We start from the raw sequence: 16,568 nt of genomic DNA on the forward strand, positions 1-16,568 counted from the left end.
TGTTTGTTGCTAATGTTGGATTTTCTTCCTTTGTAGTTTCTTAAGATTACCAAAGCTACAATAAAGATGAAACTCTTTTAGTTCTCAAAAATAGGGGACTGGCTTAGAGAATTAAAGACACAGTTTAGAATGAAAACGGTTTTTTACTTTACCTTCTCTCTGACTTGTGTGCTTGGACCGCACAAACACAGTACTAACAGCAGAACCTATGAGAGTTCACTGATTCCTCCAGATCTTGTCTCAGAAATGAGTCCCACAGCTCCCTGCAAAGTAATTGGTCTAATTAGGTAGTAGGAAGGAGCTTCTTTAAATTCCTCAGAAATTAAGACGTGTCATCCGCTTAACATCTTAGCATCTGTTACTGCCTCTTGCACATTTCTCCACTACATCAGTCTGAAGGACACTTTCCTGGACCTTTCAGAGAGAAAAAAAACAAAACAAAACAAAACAAAAACCCCACACCTTGAAACAGAGAAGAAATTGACCCTTTTTGCAGTGGGATGAAGCATGTAAGGCATTTCAGCCCCTCCTTATTTCTCAGTTTGGTGCACGTCTGCCTGGGTGAGTACAATAATCAATTTGTTAAATAAAAATGCAGGAGGATACAAGCATAACCTTAAATGCTGTAGTAATCCTTACTGATGTGGTAATGTTGTCCTGAAATATTTTCCTTGGCAACTGATCCCTGTGCAAATGTTACCCTCTGTGTTTATAATTCAGAGTTTCGTTTCAAATGGGCTATTTTGAAGCTCTAACAGTCAGTCAGTAAAATGACAACTAATTTGTTGTTTCCTTTTTTTTTTTTTTAACTTTGCTGTGGTCTGGCAGCAAGTAAGTAACTATTTAATTCTGGGTAATTGCTCATGCAGTAGGCATAGTTTTAAGACACAATGTGGTTAGATTACTGGGTAACGTACTGAGGCACTGGGAAAGTTTCAGACTTACATGTGTAGAGTAGATGAGAGGTGTACAGGCATTGGAAGCTGAAAAGGTTAATTTTGCAATGAAGCTGTCTGTGATTGAGATTTTTTAAAGAGACCCTGCTACTTGGTTTGGTTTGTTCCTGTTGGTTTTGGGGGTTTTTTTTCCATATACTCTTCCTCTATTTGCTGCTGTGTGAATACTGGCACAGCAACAGGTACAAGTAATATTATTTAAAATATCTGCACAGATATAGTTCTGAAAGTCCATTGCAGCAAATATGTAAGTTACACACTCATAGTATTACCCAAACAGCTCACGTTTACTGAAAGTCAGGTAACAAAGCCAAATAACTGCCACCTACAAAATGCTTTTATTTGGCTTCTGTTTTGTTTTAATTGCAGTTCAGGCAAATTATGCCCCCTATTTCTTTGATAATGGAGCCAGAAGCACAAATGGGAACATGGCACTTCTCAGCCTTTCGGAGGACACACCTGTTGGTCAGTATTAAAATTAGTATGTTTAAATTCTGAAACTGGACCTTCTTGCTCTTTTGATTAGCAACATATATTTTGCTGTCAGTTATTGTTATATACTGTGGTCTTGTATGCTTTTCTCTCAAGCTTCTAATTGGCCTGAATTTAAAATGACATGTTTGAATTGTAGCTGTAATTTAAAACATGAATTTTAGCTTCACTTTTCTTGGTCCACCAATCTATTCACAGCAACAGAGCACAGATATGTCTGGGATCAGAAATAAATTCATAGGGGTGAGAGACTTCTTACCAAACTGTAGATGCATATGAGAAGAAAGCCTAGTTGCCAGTAATTTTATCAGCCTTGATAAAAGCAAGCTGTACATTGAAAAGTAACAGAGGCATGATTTTCTTTGAACAGTTATCACATTTTTCATGTTTATGGTACAAATGGTAGAAAATATTTCTACTTGGAGTGAAAATTGCTTTGTCTAAATAACTCATGTTTTTCAAAAAGGGTTCGTTTTACTGAAAATTCAAAAATTGATACATTTTTCAGCTTTCAGCACTTTCAGGCAGGTCTATTTATGCTTCTTTTAACTGTAGTTGCATTAAGAAAAATTCAGTAAGAACAAAAAGGTTATTTATAATCAATATTTTTCATGGGGAAAGAATAATCTCATAACATTAAAAAAAATTTTATGTAAAATCTATTACAGTGATGAACACCACCTTTTCTTCAAACATTACACTGAGCTTTTGTTTAGGATTTGCTCCTGTTTGTCTGTAGCTTTTACAGTCTAAATCAGGAAAGTGCTTAGCTATTGCAAACTGACTACTATTTATTAGCTGCCTCATGCATAAAGGAGGGAGATGGCTGGGCAGAGGGTTGCACCCAAACCCCTCCCAGGGTTTAGGCAGCTGGGGGAGGTGAGGTTGAAGGAAGGGTCCAGAGGGCACAGCCTCGTCTGGAAGACCAACGCTGCTGCCTTTGTCTTCCTAAACATGACCAGGGTCACTCATTGCTCTGGGAAGCAGCTACCTGGCATTTGCTCAAAGTCTCCATTTCTGGCCCAGTGGTGTGTCAGCCAAGGTCCACACTGGGCATGCTAGAGGATGAGGACAGGGTGAGTGGGAAGCAGTGACTTCTTCTTTGCCTGCTCAACTACAGAAGAGGAGGGGGAGAAGGTGGGACATAGCATAGAAGTGACGCATCTAGCCAAAGATCTTAAAAAGAGCTTGCTTATGATGCAGCAGGGATTTGCTATAAGCTTGGTCAAGCTTAAGGTGGAAACCTCAGCTGAAGGCCAGCAGTAACGTAGTGGCACTTGCAAAAGCCAGAGGCAGACCAAGGTGCTGCAATTTTTGCTGTACTTCTGCCTGGATTCACGTGGAAGCCACACTTGCTCAGCCCTGGCGATCCAGACAGCTCTGCTGATTGCTTGAGTAAGATTAGCCAGTGGAATCACTTGTCTAATGGTGCAGATAAGGCTTGTAATGCCAGATAGCCGCAGAATGGAAACCTGACTCAGTTTGTTTGGGGTGGTGCTTGCCAACTCCACTACTCAAACCGTATGCAGTACAAGTTGCTTGTCATCAAACTCTCATCCCCTGGTGTGGCGCCAGACCGCAGACATTTACAGAGCATCAGCCTCTCCCTGCCACCGCTGGGAGCCTCCAGCCACCTGCATGGGGCTGGGGAGCTAAAGATGGCACAGAGCTGCAACAGTCAGAAATGTCCTTCCTATCAGGATCACAGCACCACATGGTCTCTCAGATGGCAGCCCTCCCTGCAGCAGCAAAGTGCAGTAATTTGCCAGCACTGAGACACAGTGTATCTGCTCTGGGGCTCCAGGCAGGCAAAAAAGGAGAGCGTGCATGCCTCCACAGAAAAACAGCAGCGTGAGGGATTAGAGCCTGGGTTAGTGTTCTTCTAGCTAGCCCAAGGAAGAATTATGACAAATATATGATGGGCTTTTGCATACACTTTTGTAATGCTAGCAGCCAGATTAGGTACATATAGGTCCCTGGAGAGTTTATAATTTGGTCGCAGCAGTGAAAAAGCTCAAGCTGCTGTGTCTTCAGTGCTGCTGTGCCTCATGCCTGCTGGCTTCATCCAGAATGTGTTTACATCGGTTGCTTTGAAATTCTAATTTGCTGTATAAATGTGCTTTGAAAGACAAGAGAGAAGAAGCTTCTGAGTTAAAGTTCCAAAGGTGCCACCAAAAGCATTTCTCTGAGGTGAAAGGTTAGGAAGTGTTGAGCTTAGGCTTTTGCAAAGGGCCTAGAGAAGCTCTTGGTAAAGGGAGATAAGACCTTACTTTTCAGAATTCCAAATGTGGTAGCTTTGCCACATAGCTGCCAGTGTTTCTTTGGGCTAATTCGCAGAACACCTTGACTAAAAGCCATGAGTACTGCAGGGTCCTCTCTCATGAAAGCACTTTGGGGAATTCCACTGGAATATGGCTGCTTGGGGTTTGCTCAAGGAACACTGGTGCTGCTTCCCACCACCCATGTCAACACAGCCACCCCTTGAGGATGCTTTGGCATGGAGTCTTCCGGGGAGAGCATAAATGACAGCACCAGCACTTCAATGCTGCAGTTCTGGGTGTGCGTTCAGCTTTGTGCAGGGTGAAAGGACCAGTGTTCACGTCAGACCACAGTCATGCCAGAGCTCAGTGAGGGCTCACATGCTGCCTGTGCTAAATGGCTCCAGGCTCATCCTTTTCTGTGGCCCTAGTGATGGGTCTCACACCACAGAGGAGGCTGTTACTCTTCATCGCTCTGCCTTGATCTCCTCCAAAAGGAGGAGAAGGAATCTGGCATCCCATTTACGTGTGCAGTCCCAAGCATCCACACTCCAGCAGTTGTCTTTCAGTTTGAGGAGGATGATCAGTGACAAAACAGGGGAATTAGAACTTCCATATGTTTGATTCTGGATGGCTTCACTTAGGTTTAGGTGCTGCAAATTAGGCAGGTTGCCATTAGATCTTCCCTGTGCTTACATAAAATTTGGAGTCATAGGCAGGATGTTTTTCTTGGCAGCAGCCGGTGTCTGATTGAGCAATACCATGGACAGTAGCTTTAATAAACTCCAGAAATTTTACATTCTTTGGCTTTGCTGAGATTACAAGCAGTTGGCAAAGTGGTGTGTGTTAGTTATATTCCCAGGCATCTGTAGGCAAGGGACGTGCAGCAGTTTGAGCACTGAAAGGAGATGATGGATTCTCTTTGTGACTATAGAAAGAGACATTGCAGTGCTGAGGCTGCATGAATGCATCAAATTCAAGAAAATCACATTATCCTGCTTATATCTTCCTTAACTTGACCTTCTTCTCCCTTATGCAATTTTGCTTACTTACAGATAGTTGTTATGTATCTTGTATGTACCAAGTTACATACGCTGTGACATAAGTTATCTTAAAAAGAGCAAATACTATTTCTGTATGAAAGCTTTAAAGTGGCTGCAGATTCCCAGATCCCATTTGTTGCTGCAGAGTATGAGACCCCTTGAGGTAAGAAGGGCCAGAACAGCAGCCTCTTCCAGTGCCAGATTTAAGAATGGGAAAAGTTATGAACTGAAATAGCAGTTGCAGTTTATGTGGCTCTTTGGCAGGGTAGATGGGTGATTAGCACTTTGCAAAGAGTTGCCTGTGTACATACAAAAAGTACATGTGCTCCTAATCAAGGTCTTACGGCATGTGTGGGATGCTATTTCAGGTTGGTTGTTTCATCGTACCTCATTAATCCCTGTAAGCCCTCATAGTGAGGACAGAGTGGGACTGAGAACAGCTGCAAAGCCAAGGGATTGAAGCATACTGAGAAGGCCTAAGTTCATTACTTTTTCAAAGCCCAAGCAGCATCAATGCCCTAGAGATCTTTGCATGCTTCTCATCCTTGTGTTTTTCCTTTCTTTTTCCCCCGTGCGCCCAAGTGTGCGCTCCCTGCCATGTAAAGCCAGTTTGCATTCACAGTTCTTTGATCAAAGCTACAACTGCCAGCTACGTACCACTGGCTGACCACTTCAGGTCCCTTCACCCTTCAAGTTTCCCCTGTTGTTCCTACACACTCCTGGTCTCATTTCTTCCCATCATTCATAGCTGGCTGTGGAGAGCCCTCTTGTCCCCTCTGTTACCCATCGTTCCTTCCCTGTTTCTATCACCCTGATCCACTGATTCTCCCCAGACTGGTGAGAATCCCTGCTAATGTGTTTCCTAGTCCTTCCTTCAGCTCTCAGCAATCCCGCCCTGGCACTCTGCCATCTCTCTGTATGTGTTTCTGTATTTCATCCTTCACAGACATAATAGCTGAACCTGCAAGGAATTTTTTCTGCCCACAATTTCCAGCCCTCCTTGTCACCAAAACCATCTGAGTGGAAGAATTTACACACTTTTTTTCTTTTTTTTTTCTCAAAATGATAATTCCTTTGTGACTAGAAAGGACACAGATCTGGACAATTTATCCGAAGTTGTGTCTTGAAATCTAGAGACCCACCAAGACATCACATTCAGATGGTTCCAGAAAGGCTAAAATTTTGAAGGTGCAAAAACATTCAACTTCTTGCAGAAACTAAAATCTTCCCCCTAAGAAAACTAGAAGCTTCCAGACTAAAACTGTAAGCCACAGCCTGCCTTCTGCATCACTGCAGCAGAGCTGACACTGCACAAAACAGAGCCCCACTGCAAAGAGAGCACTACACAGACATGCACAGATAACTCACAGGTGTTTCAGCCTTCACTTTTGTATTTTTTCTTCCAACAGAAACTGCAGATACATCTGAAAATTGCCCTCAGATGGTTTCTTCCCAGTCAGTTGCTGTGGGTGCCATGGGGACACATTGCTGCTGTGGTGGTTTGGGCCCCATGATGAGCACTTGGTGCCATACCTCCCTCTCTTGCAGCTGCAGGGCCAGTTTTGGCTGCTGCTGTAGCAGCCATGGCTTTTGGGGTGCTGATCCTGGCTGTGTCTCTGCTTTGCAGGCAGCACAGTCTGCTGGGGTGCAGGGAGGGAGCAGGACTCGCCTGGCTGTGTGCAGGAAGCAGCAGTAGCTGGTAATGAATGGGAAAGGACACATTCTTGGTGTGTGGTCTGTGTCCTCCAGGAGCCTGAGCTCCCCTTTTCTTGGAGTGAACGTGGAATGTAAACCAGCCATATGTAGGTTTTGTGTTAACTGTCAATTACCTTTCCTGGTGGGAAATGGGTCTTTGGCTGAGACAGGTGGAGAGCAGGCACAAAAAACTGGGCAAGATGAATGACTTTTGCTGTGACATTGGCAGCAGAGGTGTCCTGTCCTGGGAGCACGGCCAGGGATGTTCCTCTCAGCATCTTGTTAACAGACGCAGCTATAGTGACAAAGGACAATGGGGAGTTGAGCATGAGACAAAATGTGCTTGGCTTGTTTGGCTTGACAGGGAGGGGATTTGATTGCTGAGTATGGCACAGCAGAGAGAAGAGTGTGTCTTCAGTGAGAGGGCAAAACCAGCCCTCGGAGAAAAACAGAGCAAAACCAGACTGGCTGTGAATAAATTTAAGTCAGAAATAGAGTAAAATGGAGCAATGGCATCATGGAACAGCCATTCATCCTCAGTGGCAGGAGCAAAGAGCAAATGATTTTTAAGATGGAATAGGAAAAAGAGTGAAAGCCTGGAGTGGCTCCTGGGAAGCAGCTGTAGCAGGGAGCAGCATGCGGCATGCTGGGGCTTTTCTGTCCTAGCCTGCTGTGCCATCCCTTAGGTACTCAGAGCATCCAGCTTTTCCAACTGGGGCCCTTACACAGCATTTGCTAACTCTCCAGGTAAAGATTCTTCAATTCCCTTATCTTTCTGACAGGGAGAGGCTGTTTACTTGGTACTCACTGATAAGATTTTAGCTGTTTTTCTCATTTATTTTCTTTTCAGCAAGTGGAGGCAGCACAGTGAGAAGAGGTTTTTAATTGGCGTTAACACTGTACTGAGAAGTGTTCTCAGGGGTGTTAATGATACAGAGAGTACTGTGCAATTCAGAAAAAAAAAAATTATAATGAGCTAGAAAAAGAAATTTTGATCCACAATCCAATTTAAAGTGAACACAAGTGTCCTGTATTATGAAAAATGAAGAAGTATCAGCTTTAGCTGAGAAGCAGACGGTCCAGTGTAAAGATCAATGATGTCCTTCATTACTTGCTCAGAAACCTCAGTAATCTGAGTCTGTACCAATACCAATGTTTCTTCTTACCTTTAGCATCAAGAAAATTCCTGTTTTCTGTATAAGAAAATTCTGAGAAAATTGTGAGATTGGAAGAAGCAGCCCAGGTTCAAACGTATTCATCTAAACTTTCATAGTCTATTCTACTCTAGCACATGTTCTGTTCATGTACTACCAGGGTGGATAGTTCAGAGCAGCCCCACTCACAGAACTAGACCTTGTGCCTGCTTGTTGCCCGCAAGTTCCATGAGACCCCAGATGCGGTTTATGAAGACCATCCTGTTTCTCTACTGCACAGGCAGCACTGCTCAGCAGCTGCTGAGCAGACATCCGCATGAGCTAAAACACGCAGAACAGCCAGTGGTATATAAAGTGGAAGGGACAGGAAAAGTGAAGAAAAAGGGCAGAAAAACAGCTAAGTAGTAAAAACTTCTAATGACCAAAAAAAGGCTGAAGAAAAGCACTGTATTATTCATAATGATGCCGGTGAAGTGCTGGCAGTTGACACCTGAATTCTCCATTTGGCCCCAGATGTGGTATTAAGACAAAGCTTTTGAAAAACAAGAATAAATGCAGTCAGTGCTGGCACTGCAGAACCTTCAACAGGCTTGAAATTTCTGTCTCTTATGTAGACAGCTATATCAGGATGCAAGTTTCCTTTCAGGACACTATATTATCCCAGTTTATTTCTCTCCTTGCATTTCTTTGTACTTACACAGTTCAGTTCCAATCAGAGAAGTGTCTCATCATACCACTCATTGTCTTTCCCTCATAATCTTGGGGGATCTCAGTTACAGATGTGTTGTTATTTTCTACTCTGTTTTGTGGGAAAGATTCCAAGAAAAATGTGGAAAGTGTTTTGTAGTTTTGTGAACCTGTTTTGCAAATCTTGAATATTTGTTGGCTGGCTGAGCTAGCTTATAACAGGGTCTGTGATTTGAGCTCCTGTAGGCCCATTGGTTTTTGCAACGTGAACATTTTCTGTACAAAGTCAGACAAATATTGCCCTGGTAATTATCATAAGAGAGGTTACTCATAAGTGAGCACAGATCCCACATGGCTTGGCATAATCTCTTGCTATGCAAAGACAACAGCCATGTTTTCTAAGTATCACCACTGAAGCCTGAATGTTGCACATCCGTTAAGCCCACTGATCTGTTTGCTTCACATTTTGCATGTCAATGAATAAGCAAACGAGGAATGAAAGGTTGCATTGCAAAACTGAGGAAACATTCAAAAAGCTGACCTGTCAGTGCTGTGGGCAGGACCTTAACCAAAGCTTAACAGAAGCTTATGGATCTGGTCAGTGAAAAACTCCACTGCTATTGCAGAGGGGGTATGAGAAAAAGGTTATGACTTTTGAATACAGAATTAAAAATTTCTCAACTCAGGGCCAGAGTAGACTCCAGTCAAAACTGGAGTCCTCTGAGTTCCCTTTAACAGTGTTCTTCCTTCACTTTATGCTTTCTTAGCAGGGATCCTTCCATCATATCTTTGAGTCCCGTGCACAAGTAAAACTCACTAGAACCAGTGAGTCACTTGGCTACAGTATTTCCAGTGCAGAGAACTTTGTTATATGTAAAGCAGAGTTTCTGTTCTGAACCTCTGCAACTTGAATACCTCAGGTAACATACACAAGGCACAGTCGATTGCAAGGAAACAACAGTGGTTTATATTTCAGGCTTATTTAACTGATATTTTTAAAGTGTTTGAAGTTATATGGATGGAGATATTAATGCACAGTAGAATGACAGGCATGCAAGTTTAAAAAAATAATACTGATAAACCCTTACCATGTTTTGAAAACGTGGGTGTTGTAACTCCCCAGGAAGTATCACTTGTGATAAACAATGTTAGTTTACTGGAAAAACTGGCACCAACTTCTCAAGTGTTAAGGAATAGAAATATCAATCTCTCTTTCCCCAGCCTGTGAAGGAAATACATTGATGAGTTTGGAGAATTTATTCATTGATATGAGCATGAGTGGGTGTGTCAAGTAGAGAATTTCATGAGAGGGAGCTAATGAGGGGGAGTGAAGCAGGAAAGAAGACTCTTGCATTAACTACTTCTGAAAGTGGAAAAGTCTGCAAATGTCCTTTCATCTCTGAGCGTGGGAGCCTGGGTCCACTCCTATGGGAGTGCTGTTTTCCATTAGCAGATCCTTTGCCTGCTGCTTCGCAATTTCATTGTTCCTGTAGAGCAGAGGTAAATGAGGGAGGGCCCTTGATACTGCTGAGATTGTCACCCAGTCCTACAACAGCACCACTTCTGACTCACCTGGGCTGAGAGTTAGTCAAGAGCTTGCCATCTATGTAAACACAATGATGTGAACGGTGTTGATCTAGGCACAGAAAGGTCCTGAAGTGAGAGCAACCAGCACTGATAAACTTGGTTTAACCAGTAGTCTAAAAAGCGTCAATCAGGAGTATTGAACTGTCTACTATTCCTATTTCCCAGTAAGTGGGTTTGATTCAGAAAAAATTTGCCCACTGCAGTGTAGATAAGTTCCTAAGGAACAGACCTATGAAATATTCACCGAGTGAAGTAACCACAGGGAAATGCTGTTGAATGCCAATTTTTCAGGTACCCATGTGTACACTCTTAATGGAACTGATCCAGAAGGAGATCCCGTGACGTACAGCCTGGCCTATGAAGCTGGATCAAGACGCTACTTCTCTGTTGACAAGAATCTTGGAAACGTTATGCTGATTGAGGAGCTTGACAGAGAGGTACGGTGAAATGGCACCACCCCATGTGTTCATGGAATGTCCTTCAGTTTACTTTGATCTGTAGCTTGAGGGACAATGCCAACTTATTTTTCCCCAAAACATGTAATATGCTTAGCAATTCTGAGACATTGTGCTTCACTCATTAAGTTGGTTTTCAGTTGACTTGTGCCACTGACACTGCTATCAAAATTTTCGGCAGCTGTCTGTCCAGCTTTTTCCAAAAGAGAAGTTTACTCTTTATTCCTATCTTCTCCCAACTGCACTCAATCAAGAACTTAGGGGCAGTTAGAGTCCTCTAGTCCTCAGACATGGACTCTGCTGTCATTAGGAGGAAGTAGAGATTTGTAGTGTTCCAGGATACTTCTTTAGTTACATCACAGCCCTTCAGCCCGTGCAACCATGTGGGGTAAAGATGTTCCCAGCAACAGTGGCCTAAAGGCAGCCTTATTCTGGGAATACAGCCACTGAACCCTTCAAGTTTCCTTCACAAGGAAGGGTATACAGTACTTATTATACCCTTCAAAATACTGTATACTGGAACAAAATAGTTTTGAACCAAATGTACCTTTTTATGGAGTATTTCTTGAACAAGATGACTGATTTTTCCTAGCATTTTAAAGGACAACAGGGACCAACCATTTCCTGGTAGTAGCCACAGAAAGTTCAAGGAGCCCCACAGCTGAAGCCTCTGAGGAGTCTTCCTGGCCTCTGCTGTGATTGCTTTATGTTATTAATTGTTACTTCCATCTACCTGCTGAGACACATTTAAATCTGCAGTCCCTTTTCCAATCAGGGCAAACACTATCTCTCTAACAAAGGAATTTTCTTGGATTACAGAAGGAAGATGAGATTGAAGTTATTGTCAGTATTTCAGATGGCCTGAGTACAGTAAGTATTTAATTATGCTGTAGCTTGTAATACTGTCTGTCTCCACATACCTCCTCCTATTAAATTGCCTTACAGGGACTTTCTCATTTTATCAGAAAACATAATCTCATTAGAGTCTTACCTCCTCTTTCAAGAGCCACTGAACTCAAGTCTCACTTCAGCTTCTTGCTCAGATATTAGAGGATAATTACAATGTAGTGTGAGCTGAAAGACTGACTTAGTGTCCTGCAGAATTACAGCAGTTTCCTATGAAGTTTCACTCTCAGCTCAATAGTATTCATACCTAAGAAAGATCTGAAGGCTTTTTGGAGAAATGTATGTCATTATAGGAACTAACATGGGACACCCAAGAACTGACTGTCCCTCCACCTCCACAATGTTCCTCTAGCGTGACATTAAGAAGATTTGCTTAGACAAAGGTGGTGATGGTGGGGGGTGTCTTGTCTGCTGCTCAGTAAAGCTTTCATCACATCTAATTTGAGGACTTATCTGAGGCAGTGCACAAACATCCAATCCTAGTTCTACTTAACATTTTCAGTTTATAGACAGATGCTGTCACAGCCAGGGTATAGACCTGGGCTTCATCACTAGATGTGCCACAAAAGTGGGACACTTACTATAAATAAGACTGGATAACTCTAGAGCCCTTCCTCATCTCAAACAAATTAATTGAGATTACTGCAACAAATTTTTGGGACATGCCAGTGTCCTACATCTGCAACTGCCCTGGCAACCTCTGTAAATAGGAAATAGTGGGATCAAATAGTGGGAAACCAAATGGTATTTTCTTTTAAGTACTCATTTTTAGTAGTGCAAAGATATTCTATTACAACATAATTTTTCATTGCCTTTGACTTTGACTTAGTAGGAATATGAACAGGTACATGTTGAAAATCAGCTTGAGTCCTAATATGCTCTTCGTATTCTACTCCAGGTATCTGAAAAAGTCAGGATCCTTGTAACGGATGCTAATGATGAGAGCCCAGAGTTCATCAATACACCTTACATAGTCCAGGTCCCAGAGGTTGGTGAAGTTCCTTTGCATACTGGAAGTATATATCAATATGATGTAAAGAGGAGCTAGTATGTTTTCAGTAAAATAACAAGATGTGCAGGACTAACTTGCATTCTTTTGGTTTAGGGTTTGGGTAGATATTTAATATTCACTCCAAATTTAGGGAATAACTCTGTAGGTACTTTAAGTGTGCTATTCTGTGGGTAAGCTCCAAGATGTGAGTCACTGAGAGCTTTTAGACTTGACTTCAGAGGGAATAAGATGAACTCTATCTTAGCTGAAATTTTCTGTCATTTTTACTCCCAAAAGTGTTTCTTCCTTCTTGTTCTCCAGTTTCCTCCATTTTTAATCTTTTGCCTCTTCTCCTTCTGCTTTTTGGTTCCCTCAATGCATTTGTATTCTTTCTACCATCACTCTCTTTTTCTACCTCCTTGCATGCTCATTTTTCACTTCTTCTAACTTACCTTGTATTCCACTTCTGTGAGACTCTGATAACTCTTTCTGGTCACAGAACACTCCTTCTGGCAGCAGTATTTTTAAGACTAAGGCAGTGGACAAAGACACAGGTTCTGGAGGAAGTATCACCTACTTCTTGCAGGTAAGGTATTACCTCTATCTTCAAAAATCATCTCCCATTTACGGAGATCTCAGAAATCAGGTTAAAAAAAAAAGATTTTTAGGATTGGGACTGCTATTAGTCCCTATAGGACCAATTTTGTACTTTAAAGTTTTATTTATATATTGCAAAGTTCACCAAAATGCCACTCTACTAACAATAATCTATGCATACAAACTTCCTGCTTTTTTTTTAAGGCCAGTAGAAGTTTGGAACTCGAAGGGAAAAAAACCTTTTTTCTTTTTCCTTTTGCCCTCATCATTTTTTCTGTCAGGCCTCCCTACCTCTTTCCATTCAATGAGCTGTATTAACCAAAGTTTAAGGTTTCACAATAAAATACTAAAAGATTAAAAAAATCTACATTGCAGGTAACTAATTTATTCTGAATAATGTGAGACTCGTGGTTGGTTCATGAATTGTTCATAAACACACAGAGGTGAAATTCATCAGACACATTATTCACCCAAGCCATATCATTATTCTAGTCTTTTCCCTTAGCAGATGAAATAAAAGATGAATCCCTAGGGCAGTGTTATTTCCATACCTGTAATCTCTCTCTGTTTCTTCATTTCTTTTCTTCTAGAACATCCATGCTAATAAGTTTACAATAGACCGTCACAGTGGTGTCCTACGCATCAAAACAGGGGTCACCCTGGACTATGAGAAATCACGAACACATTTTGTTGTCATTGTAGCCAAGGTATAAAGCTTTTATCAAACTAGAGGAGGTAGGGGGTTGTATTTGAATAGGATTGATTAGTTCGAATACAAGTGTGACTTAAGGGGTTGCTGAAACATGAATCATAATACTGATTCATGAGCAGCATCACTCTCTCTGTAACACCTGGAGGTGTGGGAGGTAACATGGAAAAGTGAGTAGGGAAAGATGACCGGTGTGAGCTGCTGAACAACGTCTGAAGGTATTTGGCACAGGGTTTCCTACATTTCGCTTGGCCTCAGTGTCAGGATAGTGTGCCCCACTGCAGAAAGTCGCCTATGCATTTTGAGAGTCACCTAGAAGTGAAGGGTTGGTGTATGCAGCCCTGGCTTCAAGAGGCATCAGCCTTTGGTCAAATGGAGGAGTTCAGGGCTCCATTATGCTGCCCAAGGCATGGCCCTACTTCAACAAGAGCAAGCCCCTGGCAGATAGGTTGTGCGGGTCACAGTCATTAGCCATAGCAAGATACAGAGCACAGCTGGACCCGGAGCAGCACAAATAACTGATGACTTCTCTGGAAATGTCTGTGGATGCTTTTTAATTTTACTTCTCTACTGCCTTGTGACAGGAGATTATTCAAATCCTGCAAATATTGCTGCACATCGCTTCTTGCCACTGTCGTTCTCAGCAGTGCTGAGGATTCATAACAGGCTTTAAAAGTTTATGGATTCTAAAGTAAAGTCTCTCAGGATCCTGTGGGGACCTGTCACACAGATAGACTCATAGGGGTGGAAAAAAGATGATTTTGCTGTTACTTATGGGGACTTTGAGTTTCTTATGTATTATGAAAAATGTACAGATCTTTCTATGTATTTATTTAGCCAGGGTTCTTTTGGGGAGAAGTAACAAAATTTGGCTTAAATACTGCCTTTTGGGCAGGAAGGAGGGAAAAAAAATAGTATGTGCTTTCCAAAAAATGGAAATTTTAGGACTGGTACAGCAGACATGCTGAACAATTCACACTCTTATACAGCAGCATGACTACTGACCTCCAGCTGGTGCTCTGAGACTGAGGGTGTTAAAAGCTTCTGAAATTGCAACTCATCTTTCTAATTGGCTCTGTGTATCAGTAGAACAGAGTTGATTGTAGTCAAGTCCCCAGAGACTGTTTATACACTTTGGCTATCTAACAGTTCTTGGCTGCACAGCTCCTCCGTGCTTTCACTTTATCACGTAAGAGGCCCTAGGAGACTTTGATCATGTGCACTATTTAATTTCCCTCTAGAAATGCATCACCTTGCTACTGTGCATTGTCTTGTGTTTATGACATGACTACATGTGGGATGAAAAGCTGTAGACCTTAGCCGCTAACTTTTTGCATCAGTTTCTAGCATTTTCTCTGGAAAAAACCCCAAAAAACAAAAAACGACCGTTGAATTTCCTGTCCCCTGTGTTCTTGATAAAAGATCATGTATGACTGCATATATTGGCACAACCATTTTTAATATAAGAAATTACTTCTGAGATACTGTGGGCTGTCTTCCTCATCAGAGTGGGAGCAGACAAATGGAAAGGAGAAGGGAATAGAGCAGCAGATATTAATCTGTGTATTGAGAGAGCAAAGGGATTCCTGGCACTGGGCTTCTGAAAGCTCATGAGATGCCTGCAGCTGATTTGCAGACATGTTTCAGCAGAGGGATCTGATGACTTCTCTTCTAGGATGGTGGTGGGAAGCTCCGGGGAGACAACAAAGTGTTTTCAGCCACAACAACAGTTACTGTCAATGTGGAGGACGTTCAGGACACTCCTCCCATGTTCATCGGGACTCCCTACTATGGATATGTTTATGAGGATACGCTCGCAGTAAGTGCTGGTTTTCGCCTGTAGGAGAACAAATGCAATTTTTCACATCTCGGTGGTAATGGCCCTATGGTTTCTACCACAGGCTTTGTTGGAGACTGGGACCTAAACTCTGACTTGACTCCTAGGTGCAATGAGCTGACCGAATCTCAGATTTGTTCTTATTTATATCCATTGCAAATTTGCCACGCAAGGCTTTCTGTTGCTGTCGTTAAAGTCAAGAAGAATTCTGCCATTTATGTTGGTCTAAGCCCAGGCAGTGACTAAGAGCTCTTCCATAGCTGAGACCTGCAAAGGCACTTAGCTGAAGGCTTAAGCAGATTGCCAGTTACCTCATCCAAACACATCATGCTAGAAACTTTTGTGTGTTTATGTGCTGATTGGCTTCACAGTGCTTTTATTTAATAGCTGATCACTCCAGTACCAACAACTGCTTGTGCAAGGTGTGGCGAGAATTTATTCCCAACTGCTCTAGACTCTTTGTGCTGTCCCATGGACATAACCTGGGGAGAAGCAATCCTGACATCCCCAAAATGCAGGATACTTTCTGCTCAGTGATGGCTAGACAGGCAGAATGGGCCAGGAAGTCCTCCCAGGCCTAAAACCCAGCAGGTGATCAAGCAAGCAGGGACATACTTAGGAGAACTACTTACAAGTGGTGACGCTGCATTTGTTGTCATGTGTCTGCTAGTGAAGATATCACTTTGTATCTATCACGGACACAGAATCCAAGGAGTACACTGAGATCCTGGTTGTACCATCACCTCAGAAATGCCCAATGGCAGATTTACTTAAAAAAATATCATTTTAGCAAATAATTAATTATATCTACCATGATGCTTTCAACCACATATTCTTGAAGCTGCAAACTAATAAATTTTCTTTATATCTAAGCAATGGCATGATATCGTGTATGGATCAGCTTTCACCCTGATACAGAAGATTTAATTAAAATTTTCTTCATACATAGGATGAGAAATGGTATATACTCATGAAATTACCCAACTTTAGACTATTGCTCTCTTTGGCAGTGTGATTGCATACTGATCTCCCCTGGAGTTACAGGAAAGATGATGTCTTTACTTTCTGCCCAGAACTCCAATGTACACTGCAGCCTTTGTATGACTGTATATTGCAGTTCAGCGCATAGGCTGTTACATTTCAGCAGAGCAGAGAAGTAATGCTTGTGTACTTTGCAGATGTTTGTAATGAATAATATTAT

The 16,568-nt window shown here is 42.1% G+C and overlaps 1 protein-coding gene across 2 annotated transcripts in view; it reads left to right on the plus strand.

Annotated features, from left to right (window-relative positions):
• The first annotated feature begins 300 nt into the window (after nt 1-300).
• Nucleotides 301-16,568, plus strand: part of CDHR1 (cadherin related family member 1) — a 45,015-nt gene continuing 28,747 nt past the window's right edge. The window contains exons 1-8 of one of the 2 annotated variants that reach the window (XM_030488577.1): nt 301-561; nt 1,326-1,421; nt 10,164-10,309; nt 11,147-11,197; nt 12,132-12,221; nt 12,724-12,810; nt 13,412-13,528; nt 15,206-15,349. In XM_030488577.1, coding sequence (XP_030344437.1) covers nt 501-561; nt 1,326-1,421; nt 10,164-10,309; nt 11,147-11,197; nt 12,132-12,221; nt 12,724-12,810; nt 13,412-13,528; nt 15,206-15,349 — 792 coding nt within the window. In that variant the 5' untranslated portion in view covers nt 301-500. The remainder of the gene's footprint in view (nt 562-1,325; nt 1,422-10,163; nt 10,310-11,146; nt 11,198-12,131; nt 12,222-12,723; nt 12,811-13,411; nt 13,529-15,205; nt 15,350-16,568) is intronic. The other variant, XM_030488578.1, reaches the window with a different exon arrangement.

The sequence above is a fragment of the Strigops habroptila genome, chromosome 5 (genome assembly GCF_004027225.2).
Source record: "Strigops habroptila isolate Jane chromosome 5, bStrHab1.2.pri, whole genome shotgun sequence".
Classification (NCBI taxonomy): Eukaryota; Metazoa; Chordata; class Aves; order Psittaciformes; family Psittacidae; genus Strigops; species Strigops habroptila.